The sequence below is a fragment of the Typopeltis vanoorti genome, chromosome 7 (assembly GCF_054136105.1).
Source record: "Typopeltis vanoorti isolate ZY-2024b chromosome 7, IOZ_Tvanoo_1.0, whole genome shotgun sequence".
NCBI classification, from domain to species: domain Eukaryota; kingdom Metazoa; phylum Arthropoda; class Arachnida; order Uropygi; family Thelyphonidae; genus Typopeltis; species Typopeltis vanoorti.
In genome coordinates, this window is record NC_143555.1 from 13,980,898 (window position 1) to 14,005,296 (window position 24,399).

General features: G+C 35.1%; 1 protein-coding gene across 1 annotated transcript in view; it reads right to left on the reverse strand.

The window, feature by feature from the left end:
* Positions 1–24,399, reverse strand: part of LOC150104493 (uncharacterized) — a 77,546-nt gene that overhangs the window by 41,954 nt on the left and 11,193 nt on the right. Inside the window, exons 2-3 of the mRNA XM_090395564.1 lie at positions 14,594–14,873; positions 3,060–3,287 (exon numbers count right to left, since the gene is read on the reverse strand). Coding sequence (XP_090251690.1) covers positions 3,060–3,287; positions 14,594–14,873 — 508 coding nt within the window. The remainder of the gene's footprint in view (positions 1–3,059; positions 3,288–14,593; positions 14,874–24,399) is intronic.

Genomic DNA, 24,399 nt, shown 5'->3' on the forward strand with positions numbered 1-24,399 from the left:
TCACACATTCATGTCAACAATGTCAAGTTCCTTACATAGGCCTGGATAAGGAACTTGATTATTAAAAAAAGAGCCATACAGCTTCATTTTGCAATGTAAAATTACATAGGCAAAGTAGATGTTAGATCCAACATTATTTCAAAGCTGAATGTTTGTAGAAACTATGAAAGTTTTGTAAATTGACCAGAGAGCTTACAAGAACACAATCCTCGTCATCTGAGTTGCCTTAACTTGCACACTACTCTAAACACACGAGCCTGCCCAAGTGTCCATACATTCACCTTTTATTAGTGCATTTTATTAAGATTTCATTGGCTTGACAGCTGTTTCGAACTGGTCGATTCTCTTCAGAGACTAGGCACTAATAATAAAAGGCATATATATGAAAGGTTGGGCAGCACTCATGTCTTGTAGTGCAAGTTAAGGCAACTCAGATGCTTAGGATTGTATTCTCGTAAGCTCTGTGGTCAATTTACGAATTTACTTTGCCTAAGTAGTTTACAAAGCCAAAATGAAGCTGTATGGCTCTTTTTTTTTTAGTAATTACTTTTGCACACTGACCGAGAGTTCAATTACAGAAAATAAGTTTCTCTGACATTTGATTTCCTTAATACTGAATGAGAGTTTTTGCTGTCTTAAGGTTTCTGCCTGGTCTCTGAAGAGAACCGACCAGTTCGAAAGTTGTCAGGCCAGTGAAACCTTAAAAAAAATGCACTAATAAAAGGTGAATATATGGACACTGGAAGTGCTCGTGTCTTTTAAGCAGTGCAAGCTAAGGCAACTCCAATGCTGAGGATTGTATTCTCGTAAGCTCTCTGGTCAATTTACTCAACTTTCATAGTTTCTACAAACATTCAGCTTTGAAATAAAGTTGGATCTAACATCTACTTTGCCTATGTAATTTTACATTGCAAAATGAAGCTGTATGGCTCTTTTTTTAATAATCAAGTTCCATACTTCATTTCAGAGGATTTTGTCTCTGAGGCCATCTGTTCAAAGCACCTAATTTTTCTCAGAATTGATCAACTTCTTTATTTCTAACCCAGCTCCCAGATCAGTAAAAAGTTAAAACTAGTTTGAACATCTTATATGCAGTTTTAGTATGACTAAATTTTTCTTTTATTGCATATAAATTTATTGAACTGACTCCCATACCTGCTTTGCTTATTCTATTATCTATTTCCATATTTAATTTGCTTTCTTCATTAAAAACTGTGCTTAACAACCAAAAACATTTTATTTGTTCTATAGGTTCTCCATCATGAATGCAATTTTCATAAATTTTTTTATAAGAGTTATTCAATTCAGAACAGTTGAAAAGGGTTGTAACAGGAGTATTAGAATATAATTATTTATTTTAAGCATGATCTCCAAATCTAATACTTGGTGAAATACAACAAACAGAAACAACAGAAGTTGGGTATTCCTTCAAAATGGTCCATTATGGTGTTTAAGATTTAACTTACAGATTTGCTATTTAGACTAGATGCATTATTATATTTATAGTATTTTATAATGAAGTTCAAGGAAATTGGTGTGTAGTAATTTCTTTCATAATTATGAAATGTTAATAGAAAAAATTTCATTAGCATTAATAAGACAAACAGCTAATGAAATCAACAATAATAACATATAGAATCTTACATAAAAACTAATTCTGAATTATTACTGATGGCTTTAGTCTACAATGTCTCTAGGTAAAATCATATCTTTATTGCTTAATTATTGGTCAAGCAACATCAGAACTACATTCCTAATATCCTTCATGTCATGGAATTAATTTGTTTTAATTCTTTCTTAAATAAGTGGTTAACAATTTTTTTTTTTTTGTAATTATGCCTACCTCAAAGTGATAATAAAATGTTATGTGGATGAAACTGCATTAGACTATTCTAAGTTAAAAATTTTGTTAATTGTTAATTTTTTTTAATCAACTTACATGGTCGAATTATGAATTTTGATATTGAGTTAACAGAAGATATGATAATAACATGAGCATTTTAATCATTTATTTTTTATTATTATTATTTTACACATCTGGAGTATGTGCTTTAGTTATCAGTCATTTGCTTATTCCCTCCAATTCTTTTGTCTTGCAATTTCATTTCCTTTTGCTTCATGTGCATCTGCTTAATTTTGGATAACAGTAATTATAATATTACTATTATTTCTACTATTAAATGTATTCCAGTATTGTATTTTGTAATGCGGTGTTAAACTTGTATTTACCTTTTTGCCACATTCAGTGATGAATGAGTCATAATCTGTAATTTGCTTACATAGAAAGACAATATAAAGTTCAAATTAAGTTTAATTTAACTTGGTTGTAAAGTTAAATTAATACATATAATTTTTTTTTGTTTGTTAGCAAAATAATACAGTGAGAAATAACAGAATTTTAATTTAGTCTTAACATATTTAAAACCAAATACAACACTTCTTATAATTAGGAATAGGGAAGAAAATTCAGCAGGTCAATGAATTCAGGGGGCATGCTCAAGGCTTTTCTGGGAGAGAGGATCTCAAAAAAAGTCAAAGTCACCTAAATGAATGCTATTATTGATAGTATTAATTTCATATGACCCACTCCTGGGATAAAAATGATTTTTTTTCTAAATTAACTACAACCAATCTACAACAAACAATCTGTTCCTATAGTCTCCCATAATTTGTTCGAGTGCAAGATACTGCAACTGACTGACGCAGGTGTGAGTTACCTCTCAATGGTCTGGCTTGCAGGCACATGATATCTATTTTTTTTATACTATTCTGCCTCCATTCTATCTTACTGAATAAGCATATCATCCAGTAAACTGAATACCAAGTAAGAGAGAGAGAGAAAGAGAGAGAGAGATCATTATTATATCATGCTCATAACAGAAATTTTAAGAATTGTGATTGGTGTTAATTTTACTGAAATTGCAAAAATCAAACTTCTGGCATGTTGAAACTTCTCTTAATAACAGTTATTTTTAATTCTAAATTTTCCGGACCTCAATAAAATGTTGCTTGATTATTTTTAGACAATGCAATATGAATTAAAATGATACTTTACATACCAATTGCTGCTCTGTCAACTAGTTCCATTGTATAAGAATCTGTTTCATTAATATCTGCATCTAATTCACTTGGTTTTACCCAGTACAACCGATGTATTTTATCAGAAATGGTTTTATCTCTATCCTGTTCTTCTTCACACATTTTGGCAAAGATAAATTCGTGCAGAGATGTCATTACATAATTTTCAATTTTACTAAACACACCCTCCTGTTCTTCATCTGAGTAATCTATAATAATCCAAAACATAAAAATCAAAATTACTGGTAAATTTAAGACAAGAAAGTAACTTCTTTTAAGATACATTTTTAAACAACATAATTAAAATTCATTGAACATTAAAGTCTTTATCTTTAGGGGTGCTTAAGGGTCAAAGCTGTATAACTAAGAGGAGACCTCCACATAGCCTTTAAAGGAATGCAGAGAACTGACCAGGGCTTCTGATCTAATGTCCAATCCTCACCGTCTCGTGGTGCACCCTTTTGGGTATCTACTTGGATACTGAACGAACGAGGATGGGCTGCCAATTTGGGATTTAGCCGACCAAATTGCATTCTTATTGGTTAAACCAAAATAAAAAATGATGGTACAATATGACAAAATTTCATGCCGGCTTGGGCGTCGCCCGGTTAAACAAGGCTCCTGTTGTTTTCGCCAGGGAACCAGGGCGAACAGCAAAAAGTCAGCTACTGGAACAAATCTGAAAACAAACCCCGACTCAACATCACCAGAGTTAAAGATTGGTACTATCAACATAAGAAGCCTGAATGGCAAAGAAATGGAGCTAGCTGAGGAATTAGATAAGTACCAGATCGACATAATAGGGGTGACTGAAACAAAAAAGACCAAAACTGGTGAGATCTTTCTGAGCAATAAATACAAAATGTTATATTCAGGCAATGACAATCAAGGAAAAGAAGGAGTAGCCATAGCATTCAACAGAAAATACGAGGCTAATCTTCTTGAATGGCTGGCAGTCAAGTAGAGTAATGTGGGCAAATATGACAATGGGGAAATGGACAATGAGACTTATTTGTGCCTATGGTCCCACAGAAGATTCTACTAAGGTAGAAGTGGAGGAATTTTTTGAGGCTTTAGAAAAAGCAACTGACACAATGAAAAAGAAAAATTGGTCCTTGTTGGGGATCTAAATAGCAGAGTAGGAAATGATTGTGAGACATACAAAAATATTTTGGGAAAATTTGGAGAAAAGAGCAAAGCTAATAATAATGGCAAATATCTGTTGGATTTCTGCTCAGGACATGGACTGGTTATTACTAACACCATGTTCCAACATAAAAATGTGCACAAATTCACATGGAGAGAAGAGGCAAGGAATAAGAAAAGCAATATGCTTTTCTTATTCATTGACTATGTTATTGTTGATAGTGATGTTTTCTCCCTGGTGCAGGACACCAGAGTGTACAGAGAATTTGAAATTGGAAGTGATCACTATTTAGTCATGAGCAGGATAAAATTGAATTTCATATTGAAAAGAATAACATGTAAGAAAGTTTTAAAGCAAATAAAAGTTGAGTAGCTCTCAGATGTGAACTGTAGACTAAAATACACAAAGATTATTGAAGAAAAAATGAAAGAGTTTGAGAACAGGAATCAAACCTTGGAGATTCAGTGGCAAGCCTTGAAGAAAGCCCTGATTGATTCAGCTAGAGAGGCATGTGGTGAAGTTGTCTGCAAGGATAGAAAAATTACAACTCCATGGTGGACACAGGAAGTTAAAGAGGCAGTGAAGGAAAAGAAGAAAGAATATCAAAAGTTCCTGGCAAATAAATCAGATTGTGCTCTTAGAGAATACAGAGACAAATGCAAGAATGCTAAACACTGTGTAAAACTAGCTAAACAAAAGTCATGGGAGAACTTTTGTAAGAATATAGAAAATAAATATCAAGAAGGTGGCAAAATATTCTGGAGGTTGTTGAAGAAGCTTAGGAATGGAGGGAAGAGTGCTGTAAAAGGAGTTAGAGATGATAAAGGTGACATGAAAATGGAAGAAAAAGATATCCTTGACGTATGGAGTAATTACTTTGAAAAACTGCTAAATGAAACAAGCAATGATGAGAGCACAGTGGTAAAAAACACTGACCAGGCATGCAGTCAGGAATATATATACATACTTGAAGTAGGAAAGCCATCAAAAGGTTTAAAATGTGGAAAGGCAGCAGGAGTAGATGATATTCGAACAGAAATGCTGAAGTATGGTGGTATAAAAGTCTTACAGTGGCTGTGCTGCATAGTTCAGAAAGCGTGGACAGAGGGATGAATTTCTGATGATTGGAGTAGAGCTCTCATAGTACCCATATATAAAAAGGGAAATAAAACTGAATATGAGAATTACAGAGGTATTTCTCTACTAAGTATTCCTGGCAAGTTCTATGCAAGTATACTTGAGAAACGATTGAGAAGAATTGTGGAAGAAAAGCTGGGTGAAGAACAAGCTGGATTCAGGCCATAAATAGAGGCTGTCAGGATAAGATCTTCACTTTACGACAAATAGTCGAGAAAGCATGGGAATATATCAAAGATCAGTATTTTAGTTTTGTCAATTTGGAAAAGGCATATGACAAAGTGCCAAGAGAGAAGCTATTCAATACGCTACAGTTATATGGTTTCAATGGGGCATTATATCAAGCAATACTTAGTCTTTATTTGAGTTGTAAGTCAGCAGTTAGATTTGAAGGAAGACAGGAGGATGGTTTAATGTTAAATCTGGTGTGAGACAAGGATGTACATTATCCCCTCTGTTATTCATTATCTATATGGATCACATTATGAAGGAAAGTGGTCAGAGATGGTCTTAAATTTAGTCAGAGAATCTTGCAGACTTGTAGCGGATTTATTTAGAAGTATGACATCATCCGCATAAAGCAAAGAACTGACATTAACATGATATCAAAATTGGAGATGTTAATGTCAGTTCTTTGCTTTATGCAGATGATGTCATACTTCTAAATAAATCCGCTACAAGTCTGCAAGATTCTCTGACTAAATTGAATAACTGTTGTAATAGATATGTTATGAAGGTCAGCAATAAAAAGACAAAGATAATGAAAATAGGCAGAATCACTGAAAATGTCAACTGTGTTGTGAATGGAGAACCTGTGGAACAAGTAAAACATTTCAGCTACTTAGGCACGATTTTTAGTGAAGATGGTAAATTCAATATAGAAATAAACAACGGAATCATCAAAGCTGGTATGGTGCGAAGTCAATTGAATAAATTCATATGGAATAAGAGAGAAATTAGTCAGAATACTAAATTAGCTGTATAAAAGACAGTGTGCAAACCAGTTTTAACTTATGGATCTGAGAGCTTGGTCAGAAGTAAAACATTTGACCAAAGACTAGAGACCACAGACATGAGAGTCCTGAGAATGATTAGAGGCGTGAACAGATGGCATCAATGGCAATATCATATTAAAAATGAGGATATAAGGTATATAACATAAAACGCATTCCTGAATGCTGTTAGCATTCAGGAATGCGTTAGCAGAGCCAATCGCAGGTGGTATGGTCACTTAAATAGAATGGGAGAGGAAAGATTAGCAAAAAAAGTGTTCTCCGCCAGGTTGGCAGGAAAATGACCCAGAGGAAGACCAAGATATAGGTGGACTGATACGGTACAAAGTGCCTTAGACGACAGAAATATAAGATCTGATAATGTTGGAGTCTTGACAAGTAACAGACTGATTTGGAGGAAAATTGTAGATAGTAAGTTAGTAATGATGCAATTTTTTCATGTAGTACTATCATATCTTGTACACCCCTTGAGGGTGTACAGGATATGATAGTACTGCATGATGATGATCTTTAGGAACCTCCACAGCCTCAGGACTCAACTTGGGAAGCCCAATTCATCCTAAACAAAACATATCAAATTATTTACAAATAATGATCAACTGTAAATCAACTTTTTTTTTGTATATCAAGCCACTCATGTGGAGTTTATGGGCAAGTGATTAAGGAGAGATAAGAAACCTCTTGGCATATTTCCCGAAGAAATGGGTGATACACCATGAGGAAAAACTGATTGAGGAAGGTTGCTTCAATGAACAGAGGTACATGGAATGAAAGAGAAGAGATGGTGGTTCAGTAACTTGGAAGCTGAACTTCACATGGATATAAACCAGCAGCTACTCAAGTTTTTGCTGGCTTAGAGTAAAGAAAAAGAATGAAAGTGGCTATTTTGGCAGAACAATGTCCAGGAAAATAATTATAAAAAATCATAATACAAATTTAAGAGAAAGTGAGTGGATTGAATATGTGTTTGCATGTGAGAGTGTGAGAGAAATTTTTGTTGTACTGCCACCCCAAATATGAGCAGATTTGAGATGTATATAACATAAATCACTACAAAGAATTTGTAAGGTGCAAAGCACTGTCTTAAGCAAAAATAAACATTAAATTTTTGGATGAAGAGGGGTATGGATTAGATGTAGTTCTGCAAGGAAAGGATAAAAAGGTACATGTGAGCTCAAAAAGAGTTAGTAGAATTAAATTTCACTGGGTTGTCCTCAAAATGTTGAGGACAATGATTATAGAAGTTTAAGTTTGGAATGTTTGAGCATTACAAAGTTTGTCAAATAAAGAAAATGGAGTATATCATCAGCTGGATGAAATTTGAAGTTAGTGAGAAGAGGTCATTTATGTATGTACATTAGGAAGGAAGGGGTCAACAAGAAAAAGCTCTGGTATTGATGACAAAATCTAAAGAGCATACCATCATCCAAGGTAGGGTGAATGGTAATGAACAATCATGGACACTGACAATCCAAATGCAAAGAGTAAAAAAAGGCAGGCCATAAGATAGAGTCAGAAAGCAGCCCAGTAATGCCTAACCTCCAAAATGTCTTATAAACTGGATGGCTACACAACATTCTTGAAACCTTTCCAGTGCTTGGGCATAAGGAAGGTAACTGATGCGGGCAAGCGTGGTGGAATCCATACAGATTGTCACTAAGTCTCCAGATGGTAAAGAAGTTGGTTTTCAATGATCCTCTCTATTATTTTTGAGGCAGATGAGAACAACTGGACAATAGTTTGATGGCCGACTTCTTTTTTTTTTTTTTTTTGGAATGTGCACAGAAAATAAGCTTGCTTCCATGCTGTAGGGTATATGCAATGAATATGGCTGCTTGAACTTGAAATATGGGATGTGATAATTCTGGAACACATATTTTGAGTCCATTGAACAACTGGGAAGGGCAACTATCTGGAATAGAAGATTCTTTGGCAGCCAAGCTAGTAAGGCCTTTCTGATGCTTTTCTGATGGAAGATCAGAGGAGGCATGCAGCAGGGGCTCTTCTAGATAAAGAAGGGAATCTGTCTTGGTCATTCCAACAAGAGTTGGCAAGGAGACTGACACCAAGAGGTCAATCACATCATTGAGTGGTGACCTAAGTACCATTTGAATGTGTGTGAGTGAGGTGAAAGAATGAAATGCAGAAGGTGCATCAACTATCCTTTAGAGAGACCAGAAAGCTTAAAAGCCTCTTTGAAGGTTTTTTTTTTTTTTTTTTTTTTTGTCGTTAATTGGTTCTCATTCCATTAAAGATTATTTCAGTGATTTGGTCGGAATAGGTGTGATCAGAAAGCAGAAACAGTAATGACAATATGTAAAAGAGTGATAGAAATAATATCTGGTATAAAGTGAAAGCATTTCTGGTTGAATATTACAAACAACCAGAAATGTCTTTTCACTAGCTGCCTTTCAACATTTCAAGTTTTTGATAGCTTTTTCTACCTTGAATATTGATGTTTGTATTCTTCTTGAAAATTTTCTATTACTGTTCTATCACTGCTTCTAACATTTAACAGTCATTCAGAGTAATTACTCCAGACATCTAGGATATATCCTTTTCTTTTGTCATGTCACCATCATCTTTGATTCTTTTTACAATATTCCTAAGCTTTTTCAACAGCCTCTAGAACATTTTGCCCTGATATTTTTTATGTTCTTTTACTAAGGTCTTCTCGTGGTATTCCAAGAGTAGATAAATGATTTCGTTTAGATCATTACAAACTACAAAACGCTAGTTTTTTTTTTTTTTTAACCATTTTTAGAAAAATACCCAAGTTCTGTGTGTGAAAGTAGAGAAGGCATGCCAAAAATTGTAAGGGTCATTCAAAAAAGCTACTGAAACAATGTGAAGTAAGGAGATTCTGGGCCATAGAAAATCAAAGAAAAAGGAGATTCAAAGTTTGGCATTCACTGAAAAGAATTGATTTTTGTTATTCCCATCCATGAAAAGTTATAAACCTATAGTGCAATGGGTGAACTAAGGGTTAAACAATTGAGAAACCTTGCTCTAGAAACCAAACACTGAATCTTTTCATGCCACCTCAGACTTCCAATAAGCAAGTCAGTGATCTCACACTATAACATAATATTTATTTTACATCTAAAGACATTCACAAACATCCATGTCTGCAGCAGGATTCAAACCCATGAATGGTTAAAAGAGGGAAGGAGATAGAGAAAGAGGAAAATAACTAACCACTTAAATAACCAAAAGATCAATTATTTTGTATTAAAATTATTAATTCACATAAGCATATACGTGGGCTGTTCAATAAGTAATAAGACTAATTTTACTGTGGCGAAACCACTCATTACAATATTAATTTCTGTAGAATAAAGAAATGTTGCTGTAAGTATTAACAAAAGAGGTTGATAGATGGCATATACGGGCCGATGTGCCAGAGTGTTATGACTAAACGAAGTGCTCATAGGTGCACCTATGAGGTGCGACCAGTCTTCGAAATGGAAGCGTCCTTGGAACAGCGTTATGCGATTAAATTTTGTGTGCATTTGCAAAAATTGGCATCGGACACTTTTAACATGGTACGTGAAGCTTTCCACAATGAAGCAATGTCGAGGGCAAGTGTTTTTCGCTGGCATAAAACTTTTAAGGAAGGAAGGTAAAATGTGGAAGATTTTGAACGTGAGGGAAGACCTTCAACGTCCATCACAGAGACAATGATCAACACAGCAGCGATTATCATCAAGCACATCAAAAGGAAGCATCCATTGCTGAAGAATGGCTTCTTATTGCACCACGATAATGCAAGGCCACATATTGCTGGTTGTGTAGTGGACGTTTTGCAGAAGAACAACACAAATATCCTACCACACCCTCCATTCAGTCCTGATCTCACACCGCGTGATTTCTGGCTGTTTCCTCAGCTCAAGAAACCACTAAGAGGCTGCCATTTCGAAAGCAGCAAAGCATGTGTAAAAGATGTGGAGGCGGTTTTTGAAAGAACTCAAAAAAAAAAACGGACTCTCACATGTGTTTAAGAAGTGGACGCAACGTTGGGACAAATGCATCGCATCTCACAGTAGTGCTTATTCAATTCGAAAAAGACCATGTAAATGATGACAATTAAAGGTAATCTGTTTTCTGTATAAATATAGTCTTATTACTTATTGAACAGCCTATGTATTTAATTAAACTTTAATCACTCCAAGTATGCAAGCATGAACTCTAAGATTTTCAAAATAAGATCTTGAGACTTAGAATGAAGGATGGAATTTTAAAGTCATCATGGCAATTTGGAACACTTATTTGGATTTTATTTACTTATAATTATGAACATTATTATGTGACACCATCAAGGAGCCCTTGGACTCATTGTGGGAGGCATGCTACTTCACTATACAACTCAACTTCTCCTCTACTTAATCCTCCTACTACACACTATTACCATCAACACACAACACCAATAGTATTTTGTGTCTGTCAGCATTTATTCATAATTATGAAAATGAATTTGCAGACTGGTGAATAGATAAGTGACTGGATTAAACCTAAAGATAGCATTTTAGGATGCTTCCTGATAGCTAGAAAATAACTGTTGTTCCAACTCATGATGGAGGAAATTCATGTAGTGATAACTGAATAATGGTATTTGACAACATGAGAAACCAAGAAAATTTCCACCTGTACAGATTACTGAATATCATTTTTCTGTTTTGATCTCACACCCTTCTAATTTTCACTTATTTCAAACGACCATGAAAATAAAAAGAGAGAGAGAGAGAGAGATTAAATTTTGAATCAATACCTAATTATAACTAACCATTCAAGGCAAGCATATTAATGCCTATCAACTGTTCTGCATTTTTATATGTATATCAATCCCACACACACATAAGGTCATAAAATCCATAACAAAACAGTGCCATGTATGGGTAAACATTAGGGAGGAAAAAAAGGAATTTGTTGAATTTGCTAATGTTTCTTCAAGAGATGAAGGTGGTGGTCATTGGCTAAAATGGTATGGGAAAGGGTGTACCAAAGAACTGAGACAGACAGAATGAAACAGGAGAACAAGAAGTTGGTTTGATGCTAATCTTCTGGATCATCATCAAACATTCCTATGGAAATCCTTAGTGAACCCTTTTCTAAACATGAGAAGGGCACTTCAATGTTAGGCAGCAAAAGGATTTATAAAATGTTAGGAGTTGTGCAGGTGAGAAGCACTGTTTTGAATGAAAGAGACGCTAATTCTCTTGATTAGGCCATGGATGTGACAAGGAAAAGCATATCACATTTTGTAAGCACAAAGAGAACTGCATTAGATTATCCTCACTCCAATGGAGAAGGGCAAAGAGATCAGTATCTACGACACTAGTTATGAAAAACTAAAGCCTGAATCATTAAAACCTTGGACAGGACTTGTGGTTAGTGAGAATAAATCATTAAATGTATAGGAGGAAGAATATAGGTAAAATCACAGATCCTCAACACTCCTGCAATGATAGAGAAATCTGATGAGAGGAAACTATTTTCCATAACATGCAATGAATGACAAGAAAGGAAATCTTCAATCTGATCACAAAGGATAGAAAGCTGACAATAAGATGCTAGTCCATGTCCACACTTGGACATGGACCATGTGTGTGTCTAGAGGGCAAAGTTAACTATAAGATGTGCAGTGGAATAAGAGTGACAGAATCCATATTGGAAATCAGTCATGAACTGGTGGGCCTTCAAGTAAAAAAAGCAAGCCTTCTGCATTATTTTCAAGAGGACTGAGGTGAGATCAATGGGAAAAGAACTTAATATGGTAAACTAGGCTGGATACAGACTTCCTCTAGAACTTTTGTATCACATCAACATGCAGCTTGTATACAGGCAATACAGGAAAAGTGCTAATTCCATCACACTCCTGCTTTGGTTGCAAAGTTTGAAGAGAGGGTGCAGGTAGATTGAAGAGGATAGATATTAGCTCATTGTTTCTTCTACTGGTTCTTCCATGGTCACTGCTCAGTGAATTGGCAAACACCAGCCATGGATCTGGATTAGCAGAATCCATACTGGTGGTTGCTGATTAATTGGTGGGTCGCTATGAAGATCACTGTTTAAGGCAGTGGTTGCAGATGATCTTGATGTAAAAGTCTGGGCACTATATAATATGTCAAAGGAGCCAGATGAATGAAGAGGGCAATTGTTGGCAAAGCTATAGATAGGATTTGTAGTGAATGAGAAGTCATTCACTACAAATGTATAAGAGAAAGAGGAACCCTGAGACACTCCTGCTTTGGTTGCAAAGCTTGAAGAGAGGGTGCCATCCAGTTACAGAGGGTGGCAGGTAGACAGAAAGGAGTTTGCAAAGCAGGCCTCAATGCCAAACATGATTGAAAGCCCTGGAAATGTCAAGGGGATAGCACACATTTCTCCAAAACTATCTAGTACATGTTCAGTGGCAAGTGACATAGGATAAGAGATCAGCCATGGATCTAGATTGGCAGAATCCATACTGGTGATTGCTGATTAATTAGTGGGCTTCTAGGTAGTGAAGAAGTGACTATTGATAATTTCTCCATTATTTTAGAGAGGACTGAGGTGATGGCAATTGGTCAGTAGTTGGATGGCAGGCATTTATCTTCCTTTTTTGAAATGGATTGGATATGTGCTTGCTTCCATGTGGTGGGATAGGTGCAAGCTCAGCATAGAAGACTGAAGAGACGATCACCTGGGTCTGGCTCCCAAAGGTCGAAACCAGTCTGGGCAGTGACCCTTCCCATAATGCATAGCATTATACATGTTGGCAAGGAGATGTGCTTTGCATTATGGGACACTAAGGCAAATGATGTGAAGTCAGTTTCTTTATACAAGTTGCTCCAGTACTAAAAATAGTTCAGGTGCAAACTTGTTTGCTTACACTTGGATAAAGGATTAAACCAAGAATATTATTTCTTGGTATCTTTAATTTATAGTATAACCAAGTGGAAAAACTTGCAACTGGTAGTATATGGCTACATGACGTGAACTCAGTGACTTTGAGAGATCGAGAGAGAGAGAGAGAGAGAGAGAGAGATGTCATCGTGGGTTGTCACATTGGCCATATGTGCCATTACAGTTCAACTGGAGCATCCAAAATCAACAGTTGGCAATGTGATCAACTAATGAAGACATTCTGGCATCACTAATACAGGTAAACACCCTAGGCAGCTGCCAAAAATGACTGGCAGGGTCAGGAGGGTGTTAAAATAGGCAGCATGCAAAAACCAGCTACAATTGGCACAGACAATCTGTGATGAGTTCCAGAGTGCCAGTAACACCATGGTTAGCTAATACTGCATGAAAAGAACTCCATTTACTGGGTTTCCACAGAAGAACAGCGGCACACAAGCTGAACATCACAACAATGAAAAAGGTGGATCGTCTGCCGAAAATGCAGCAAAGAGCGTGTGAACTGGACAACTGACCATTGGAAAACAGTGCTCTGGAGCAATTTAGCAAACCAGACACTTTAGCAATTCACAATTCAATTGTGAATTGCTCAAGTGTCTGGACAATTATTGGTAAATTTTGTACATATCAGTATGTAAAAAAAAAAAATCAGCTAATGCCTTTTTGTTCCCGTATAGGGAGTAATCGAGGCCATTTTTAAGCCCCATCTATCTTTTGGAGACTGAGTGGGCAGTTCAATCTCCACTGGTAGCCAATCAGAGATAGTTGGCCCAAGGCTATCACTAATTAATTGGCATGCAGTGAAGAAGGTGGCTAGTAAGTGCCACCATCGGTGGTCCCTAACACATTATATTTAATGTCTGAAAATAGTGCGGGTTTGACGGCCGATTTTCTTGAGTTTACGGGAAGAAAAACCTGAGTTTCTGGGAGGAAAAACCCGCTAGCCCGTGCCAGAGATTGACTAGCTCTGGAACCGGTCGAGAAAAGGCTTAGATAAAGTTCCTCTAGTTGGCGACTAGATTCGAACGCCTTTCGTCGTGCGGTCAAGCACTGTAGAGTGCAAACGCCACTTCTACTGAGCAATACAAGCTTTTATCAGTATGTTTAATCATAAATTTAGTATATACTTAAAAGTATATACTAAATCTTTGATTCTACTTATATGCACTAGATTTAAATGCAATATTTCAAAAATTCATTCCCACAAATATATAAAAATGCATAATTATTTTAAGAACAGGATTTAAAAAAAAAAAAAAACCATGTTACTTTCTAAATCAACAGATTAAACACAATTTTAATTAAATACATATACCTTTTACTTGAAAGTGCTGCATTAGTATTTTCTCCACAGTGGAAAAGAAAAATTGCACCATTAAGGCTAAATCAACACACTGTTTCTTGCTTGACTTAATCTGTTCAGTCAAATTATACAGATGTTTTCTAATATGGTGACCTGATTTTCCTAATGATCTCATGAGAGAATTAAATTTTCGAGAGTTCTGTTTATCAAGAATGCTTTTAGAATGATCAGATATCTTCAGCAGATTATCACTTTCTGAAATAGTCAACCTACGATTATTAACTAGGCTTTCCTGAAATAATTATACATAATTTATTCTTAAAATATTTTGATACTAGTAATATTCATGAAAATAGAATTTTAATCAAAGAATTTATTAAAATTTGTTCTAAGTATAATAACACTATTCTTCCAGCATATGTTCAACCAGTTTATAATGATGACAGGTTAATCTGATTTGATCTGTCAAAATTAGATTAACCCACCATTGTTTTCCCTGTTTCCCTTTTAATGCCACTGCTATTAGAAGTCAAAAAAGAGGTATATCCCCTTTGTACTTACAAGGCACCATTCAAATGGCTACCAATGGTGTTCTACTGGATTCAGATGATGAAGCTTAAACAGTCAATTCCAGAATTTTATTTTCAAACTGCGTACTTCAATGACATTTAAGTGGATCATGCACTATTTATGCTGAAATATGAAAGGCCTCATCCATCCATCTGTTCACTGGACATCCACAGATGCCATATGGTCACTCAAATGCTCAGTGATGCGCCACAGTAGTCCTCACCATTTGGTCCTGTTGTATGCTTTAACTCTGAAGATCAGTCACTCCAAACACACCATCTATCTCACCATTTCACTGACAGTCTACCCCTTCCTCTTTTTTCCAGGAACTTTACCTTCTATTACTGTTCTGAAAGGTAATCCTTCCATCCTTTCATGTGTCCAAAGTATTTCAAATTTCTTGTCGATATCCTTAAGGAGACTTAAAGTTCTACCAGTGCTTTCCAGCACCCATTCATTTGTCCATCCACGTTTCATGTGATATCCTCAACAGCCTTCTGTAACCATGTCTCAAAAGCAGCTATTCTTTTCCTATCAGACTTCTTTAGGTTCTCACATCCATAAGTCACTGTTGGAAAGACAGCTGTATCCAAAATCCTCACCTTTGTTCCTGTGGAGATAGATCCATTCTTCCAGATTTTAGAAAAGTCTTGGATGCATGCTATGAGGCTGATAGTTAACCAGTAAAGGGAGCAAGAAGACATGGTAAGAACAGTGTTGGATTAACTGATGATTAGCTTCAGGTTATAAAGGGAGTTATGCAAGGATATCTACTTTCTCCTCACTTGTTTAGTATCTATGCTGAGGACATTGTGTGAAGCATTGGATGAGCTCAACACAGGAATTAGGATAAGTGATGATTGATCAGTAATCAGAGGTATGATCATGATACAGTACTCCTCTGTAATGGCAAAGAACGTACAAATTCTTGACAAAGTTACGAGATCAGTAACAACAAACAACTTCAGCTCATTCCTAGCAAGACAAAGTTATGGTTCTCTAAGGAAATAAAATACAGACAGGGAAGCTCCTGAGAAACAAGTGTACCTTAATGGAGAAAGAACTGAGGAAGTCAGAAAGTTCGAGTACCTGGGATCCATTATTAATGCGAAGAATTGCCATTCCTAATCATCTTCTGATATCTTCTGAACAGCAATTCTTAACGTTAATGATGGATCCCAGGTACTCGAACTTGCTGACTTCCTCAGTTCTTTCTCCTGAGTACACTTGTTTCTCAGGAGCTTCCCTGTCTGTATTTCCTTCTCTTCTCCTTATTTGGCACTACAGTCCCCCTGGCCTCCTATTTTTGGAGGCCAGGGTTTCATAACTCACTATGAGGTGGGGTCGTTACCCCCACGCTCAAACCATGTGCAATTGTCTAAAGCGTTGTGTTCTTAAGACCGGTTTGCCTGCTCTGCAGGAGGAAAACCCCAGATAAACTGGGGAGAAAATCCTGCAGTCCATGCCCAAGACTGGCTAACTTGGCTATGTCTGAGAAAGAGCCTTAAGCTCCTCACTTCGGTGAAGAGTCTGTATTTCCTTAGAGAACCATAATCTTTGTCTTGCTAGGAATGAGCTGAAGTGTTGTTACTGATCTCTGTTTGCACAAACAGTTCTAAATTTGTAGATACTGTACAAAGTAAAAACAGGGAAAAACTTGCAGATTTTCATCTGACTCTCATAAGAGAAATTTTTCAAAATTTCTATACACCAAGAGCAACCCTACAATGGGATGTGCAATACCTTGTGACCAACCTCTCAGATTAAAAGCAAGACACTTTCTAATCCTGGTTAACTTCAGGAAAAAAAAAAAAAACTATTATTGCTGTATGTGTTCAAATGTCTCACTAGAAGAGAAGAAACTTGGGGGGGGGGGCAGAGAGAGAAATAACATGTTACTTCAATATTTTATTTGATACACTATAATAATTCACAGGGGGTGGAATTAGCTGTGTGTGTTCTACCAGGATCTTGGCTGACTATTGCAGACGTGGAAGAGATCAGGGCCTCACCACGTTACTATCCTCTATCCTATAGTCGACCATGAAGAAACAGAAATATTTTACAAGCTATGCTTTGGAAATTGGAACCTCTGCAACGTCCCAAGCTGTAAATAGTTACAGGGAAGAAGACACTGAAACTGTGATTAAAATGAGCACTGCAAGTGCACTCTATGATGATGTCAACTTAAATCCGAAAGGAAGGAAGGATGGCATCTGATATTCCTCATTTGAAAACAAGAAACAGTTTTGAAAATTGGAACTTGGAACGTGAGAACATTATATAAACCCAGGGAATTTTGACAACCTTATACAGGAAATAAAAAGACTTAAAGTTGATGTGATGGGAATTAGTGAAACAAGATGGCCTAACACGGGAAAACTATGTTAGATGGCCTAACATGGGAAGATGGATCTACATTTGTATATTCTGGTGGAGAGAAGCATGAATATTGAGTGGGCTTCATGACTAAGAAAGACATCTTTAAATGTGTAATAATGGGGCTGTGGCCTATAAACGAAAGAATAATACTTATTAAATTAGCCGCAAAGCCTTTTAACATCATAATTATCCAGGTTTATGACCCTACGATGAATCACAATGATGAAGAAATAGAAGATTTTTATAATAACTTACAAAAATCTGTAGAATATGTAAAATCAAATGAGACACTCATAGTGATGGGTGACTTGAATGCAAAGGTTTTAGAAGGGGAAGAAAATCCAGTTGTTGGAAAATTTGGACTAGATGACAGAAATGAAAGAGGTGAGAGATTGATACAATTCTGCATTCAAAACAACTTGCGCATAATGAATACTTTCTTTCAACATCCAAAGCACAGACTGTATACTTGGACAAACCCAGATAACTATATAAGAAACCAAATAGATTTCGTAATGATAAATAATAGATAGAAAAATAATATAACCAACATAAAAACATACCCAGGTGCTGATATAGGTTCAGACCATAATCCTGTTGTGTCCACTTTAAAAATTAAACTAAAAAACATTTCTAAAAACAATCATACTGAAAGACTTGACTTCACAGCTCTGAATATACCTGACAACATAATGGTGTTTAACTCAGAAATTAGGAAGAAATTAGATCATGTAGGATATAAAATAGAAGACAATATACTTTGTAACACAGAGGAAATTGAAAACAGGTGGTCAAATTTTAGAAGTGTAATATATAAGACAGCTAACAAGGTTATCCCAAAAATTAAATAATACAATAAGAAAAAACTCTGGATGACTGAATCAATACTAGAACTTATGAATGAAAGATGAAAAAAGAAAAGTACACAACAGTATAGAATACCCGGTAAAATTATAAAAAATGAATGCAGGAAGGCTAAAGACAAGTAGCTGAATGAAAAATGTAAAGAAATAGAGGAATTGGACAAGAAACACAATAAATGCATAAATCAATCCAAGCCCTGACAAATAAAAAGAAAATTTTCAACCATAATCCTTGTATAAAAGATCAAAATGGAAAAATACTATTAGAGACACAAGATATCATAAAAAGATGGAAAGAATATGGAAAAGAACTGTTTGACTCTGATCGCACAGACGCACCAGATATACAAAATATAGATGGTGAACCAATTACATATGAAGAAATAGAATACGCTCTAAGTCAAATGAAAACAGGTAAAACACCAGGCCCTGATCAGATCCCTATTGAATTGTTAAAGAAAGTAAATGAAAACATGCTTAATGACCTAAAGGTTATTTTTAATAACATCTATGATTCAGGATACATCCCTGATGATCTAAGGAAATCCATCTTTGTCACTATTCGCAAAATTCCAAGAACTTTTGAATGTACAGAATATAGACTAATAAGTTTAACAAGCCAAAATAACTACTGAGAATAATCCTAGAAAGAATAAAAGGCACTTCGTCAGTAGAAATAGAAGACACTCAATCAGGTTTTCAAAAAGACAAAAGGTACAAGAGAAGGAATCTTCAATTTGAAAACATTATGTGAAAGAAGCCTTGACAACCAGAAAAGCATATATCTTTGTTTTATTGATTACACCAAAGCATTTGATTCAATAGATCAGAAGAAATTAATACATATCCTACAGAATAATGGGTTAAAAGGAAAAGATCTAGGTATAATTACAAATATATATACTGGAATCAAATGGCCTCAATAAGATATAATAATACATATCTGGCAACTTTGAAATCAAAAAAGGAGTAAGGCAAGGATGTGTCTTATCACCCTTACTGTACAATATATATATATATATATATATGTAGAGTGAGCAAGTTTTTAAAAATATTTCAGAACTGAAGGATGCAAAAGTCAGAGGTAGGAACTTCAACAACTTCATGTATGCAGATGACACAGTGCTTATGGCTGAATCTGAAGATGATCTTCAAAACTTAATCACAGAAATTTACAACAGAAGCTTAGACATGGGACTAATTATTAACCTAAAGAAAACAAAGTGCATGATTATATCAAAAGAACCAATAAATAAGAAACAGAACATAAATGTTAACAAAAAGAAAATTGAACAGGTTCAGTCTTTTATATATTTGGGACAAATGTTTATAGACAGAGGAAATTCCCTTAAAGAAATAAAAAGAAGAATAGATATAGCAAGAAAAGCCTTTACTGATATGAAAACTGTTCTAACATCCAGAGACATTAATATAGACATAAGAAAAAGATTAATAAAATGCTATATCTGTTCAAGCCTTCTCTACAACAGTGAAACTTGGACTCTAAATAAAGAAGCTGAGAAAAAATTTGAAGCTCTCGAAATGTAGACCATCAGAAGAATGCTGAAAATACCATGGACAGAGAAAATGAAAAACGAAGATGTTTTAAAGAAACCAAAAATGAAAAGAACATAAATGAAAATAATTAAAGAGCTAAAACTTAAATATTTTGGATCTAACCAGACAAGAAGGCATTCAGAAATTAATATTAGAAGGGAAATTGGATGGAAAAAGAGGGAGAGGTAGACCTAGGAGAATGTGGTTCGAAGACATCAAGGACTGGACCGGCTTGAATTAGAATGTTCAAGAGCAACAAAAGAAAGAAAAAGGTTCCATGACATGGTTGCCAACCTCCTTCTAGGAGATGACACTTGAAGAAGAATAACTCATAATGCAGTTCCTTTAATACTTGACATTAATTCATCAATGTTATATTTTACTGAATTATTGAATTAAAATTACTATGCTTAATATTCTCAATTTGGATATCAGGTTTATGTGAATTTCCTCATTAATATTCTTAATATGACCAGACATGAGAAATATCCTTATCTTCATTTTTCATATTACCTTTATCATCTTTTATTCCTTTTGTGATATTCTCTTCTTCACTTCTAACCTTTCTTTAATAGCTTCAAAAACATTCACATCACCTTCATGATATTTATCTTCCATATTCTGTCCATAAGCTTTCCAGGAATTATGTTTACCTACTTTTATACATAACTTACCTTTCATACATTTTTTCTATATTCTCATCATCATCAAATTCCTGATATATATCCTCAAGGGGTGTACAGGATATGATAGTACTACATGAAAAATTTATATCATTACTAACTTCCTATCTACAATTTTCCTCCAAATCAGTCTCTTAAATGTCAAGACTCCAATATTATCAGGTCTAATATTTCTGTCTTCTAAGGGCACTTTTTACTATATCAATCCACCTATATCTTGGTCTTCCTCTGGGTCTTTTTCCTGTCAACCTGGCAGGTAACACTTGTTTTACTAATATTTCCTCTCCCATTCTGCTTAAGAATGAGAGAGGGAAAGATTGGAATGCATTAGCAGAGATTAGCTCTGCTAATACATTCCTGGATGCTGACAATATCAAGTTCTTTCCTAATAACCTCATTTTTAATATGATATTGCCATTGATGCCATCTGTTCACGCCTCTAATCTTTCTCAGGACTCTCATATCTGCGGTCTCTAGCCTTTGGTCAAATGTTTTACTTCTGACCCAGCTCTCAGATCCATAAGTTAAAACTGGTTTGAACACTGTCTTGTATATAGCTAATTTAGTGTTTTGGCTAATTTCTCTCTTATTCCATAAAAATTTATTCAGTTGACTTCCTAGCATACCAGTTTTGTTCATTCTGTTGTCTATTTCCATATTTAATTTACCATCTTCACTAAAAATTGTGCCTAAGTAGCTGAAATGTTTTACTTGTTCCACAGGTTCCCCATTCAGAACATAGTTGACATTTTCAACAATTCTACCTATTTTCATTGTCTTTGTCTTTTTAATGCTGACCTTCATACCATATCTATTACAACAGTTATTCAATTTAGTCGGGGAATTTTGCAGACTTATAGCAGATTTATTTAGAAGTATAACATCATCCACATAAAGCAAAGAGCTGAGATTAACACCTCCAATTTTGATATCATTTCTATATTCTTTAGAAGCATATTATGATCTGTGCCGAGAACATTCCATATATAACTTCTTTCATAGGCTGTTTTTTAACCCTCTGTATCCACTTGTAAAATATTGATAAATACAATAAAAAATGAAGTAGAAAATATATCAAGGCTTTAAAACAGGTGGTAGTACTGTGCATCACATTTTTACTTGAAAGAACATTCAAGTTCTTTCCTAATATCCTTGTTTTTAATATGATATTGCCATTGATGCCATCTGTTCATGCCCCTAATCTTTCCAGAAAGAGTCTCTCAGATTTAAATCTGTGTATAGGATGGAGTCTTTCTTCCAATGGATCCATATCCATGGCATGGTCTGCCACCTTAGAACAACTGTAGTATTGATGAATTTACTGTGTTCTTCCAGATAGATATTGGCAGTTCTTCCTGTTTGTCTGAAGTATTTAAGCTTGCAGGAACAAGAGATACTGAAAACCCCTCAAGATGGTCCAGATGGTAGAGAGAATCTTTAGGTGAGAGGTTAAGGATAGCTAATTTTTGGTAAGTATGAAGTTCTTCCAGATAGATATTGGCAGTTCTTCCTGTTTGTCTGAAGTATTTAAGCTTGCAGGAACAAGAGATACTGTAGACCCCCCAAGATGGTCCAGATGGTAGAGAGGATCTTTAGGTGAGAGGTTAAGGATAGCTAATTTTTGGTAAGTATGAAGGATATCTCTGTTTATATAGCTAAATAAATTTATTTAGTTAATTATTAGCTTAAGAGATCTGTTTTATTCCACTAAACATTAACATGAATAAGTAACATCCAAGCATCCATATCAAAATATTTCATTACCACCACTTTATGTTTATAGAAAACCAACATGCCCATATCATCACTCAGACTAATTATACAGTATTCTTAAAACACTAACTAACAGGGCAAATACTACTGTTTCGGTAATGTAGTACTATCTAAATTTATTTACACTTTAGCCATAAAAAAAAAAAGACACTTACTTACTTACTTCCCCCCACCACCAATATACAAGATCATATTAAAATTATTCCCATCACTAATATCCAGGATACTTCTGAAAACATAACCTACTACACAAATATAATGTTCACATCACTTTTAACCCCACACCAAAGAAGCAACCATTATCCATTTTTTTAAGGATAAACTGTATCCATTAGTACATCTTATATACACATCTTAGGATGTGTATAAAATATCATGTGCCTGGAATTTGACCTGTTTTAGCAGACAGAACTGTTAACATCCCTTGAAGACATCGGATGTATCATTAAGACAAAGTCTGGTTTGATAGGTCATGCCTGGAATTCCTTTACACGGAGTCAGACAGATTGAGGAAGGGGAATACTACAAAGAAGTCCATTACAAATCTGAGAGAATTTTTGGAGCCAATAATAGTACTGAAGTGACATTCAACAAGAATGAGTACATTATTTTACCTTTAGCTCCCTACCTAGCACCAGTAAAATTTTGAATTTTTTTCACAGTATACTTTTGTTGTGGTATCATATGTGGTGGTGGTGTTAATCAGGTGCAATATCAACAAACTTTTCCAAAATTTATCTTTTTCCTAACGTGGTGTTATCAGTTATAAAAAATGAATTTAATTTAAAAAAATAAAAAATAAACTAAATGATAATAGTTGTTTATACTGTGAAGCACTGTTATGCTTTCAAACCAGCACCTTTAAATGCAAAAATTACAACTGCTGTTAAATGCATAGCATTCAAACTGCTGCAGAAACAATTCAAGTCATAACTGAAAAGGAAGTAATGTCCTACCTCTAGGCCACTTCAGTAGAACAGTTAGCATCTGCCTTGGAAACATAAAAACATCTGTGATCATCTGTCAGCAAGCCAAGGCTGGCAGCCCATGCTCTTAACAGTCCTTCACATATGATTAAATGGAAAAAGATAACTATGCTGAACAGAAGTCACTACAGGTTTAAGAGATTATGAATCAGCATCAGCTATAAAACACTCCCCTAATTTCAATTAGTATGGCTGCATTAACTGGTCAACAATCTGAGAAGATCTTTGGCAAGGAACATTACCAAAATCAATAACAATTTGAATTTTCTACAGCAGTCTAAGCACATCTGCTTTACCACAGTTATAATTTGGGCTCTTGAAATGCTGATTTGTAATCCAGCAAAATATCAGTAAGTTCAATAAATTATTTATTTCTATCTAGTGTTGTTTATACCATAAAACATTATAAATTGGCATCTTAGTTGCTCAAAACTTCAAAACAAAAAAGGAGAAGACATTTGGTTAACAGGTTTATACTACTTGTATATTTTTCACACAATATGATGTTATCATAACTGTTCAGGCATGTATGAGAAACCATTTAGTTAAATGATATAATAAATCAAACTATAGGCCTATCTGTGTGTGTCAGGTGTTATGGTTAAGTTGTTGGAGAAGTTTGTGAGAACTAGGATCCAGAGTTGGGCCGACAACAATGGTATTATCTTTAATGGACAGCATAGATTTGCTAAAGGGAGATCATGTTTTAGTAATCTACTTACTTATTACAATAAAGTGACTGCTTCCTTGGACAGAGGAGAAGGATACACAGTAATCTCTTTGATTTCGCAAAGGCTTTTGATAGAGTACCTCATGATAAATTGATAGTCAAACTAGAGCAGATGTGGTTGGATATTAGATTAGTGCATTGGATTGGAGACTGGCTATCTGATAGGTATCAACAAGCTGTGTATGGGGGAGCAATATCCAGGAAAAGGAAAGTCACTAGTGGAGTGCCTCAGGGGTCTGTTTTGGGGACATTACTGTTTAACTTGTATATTAAC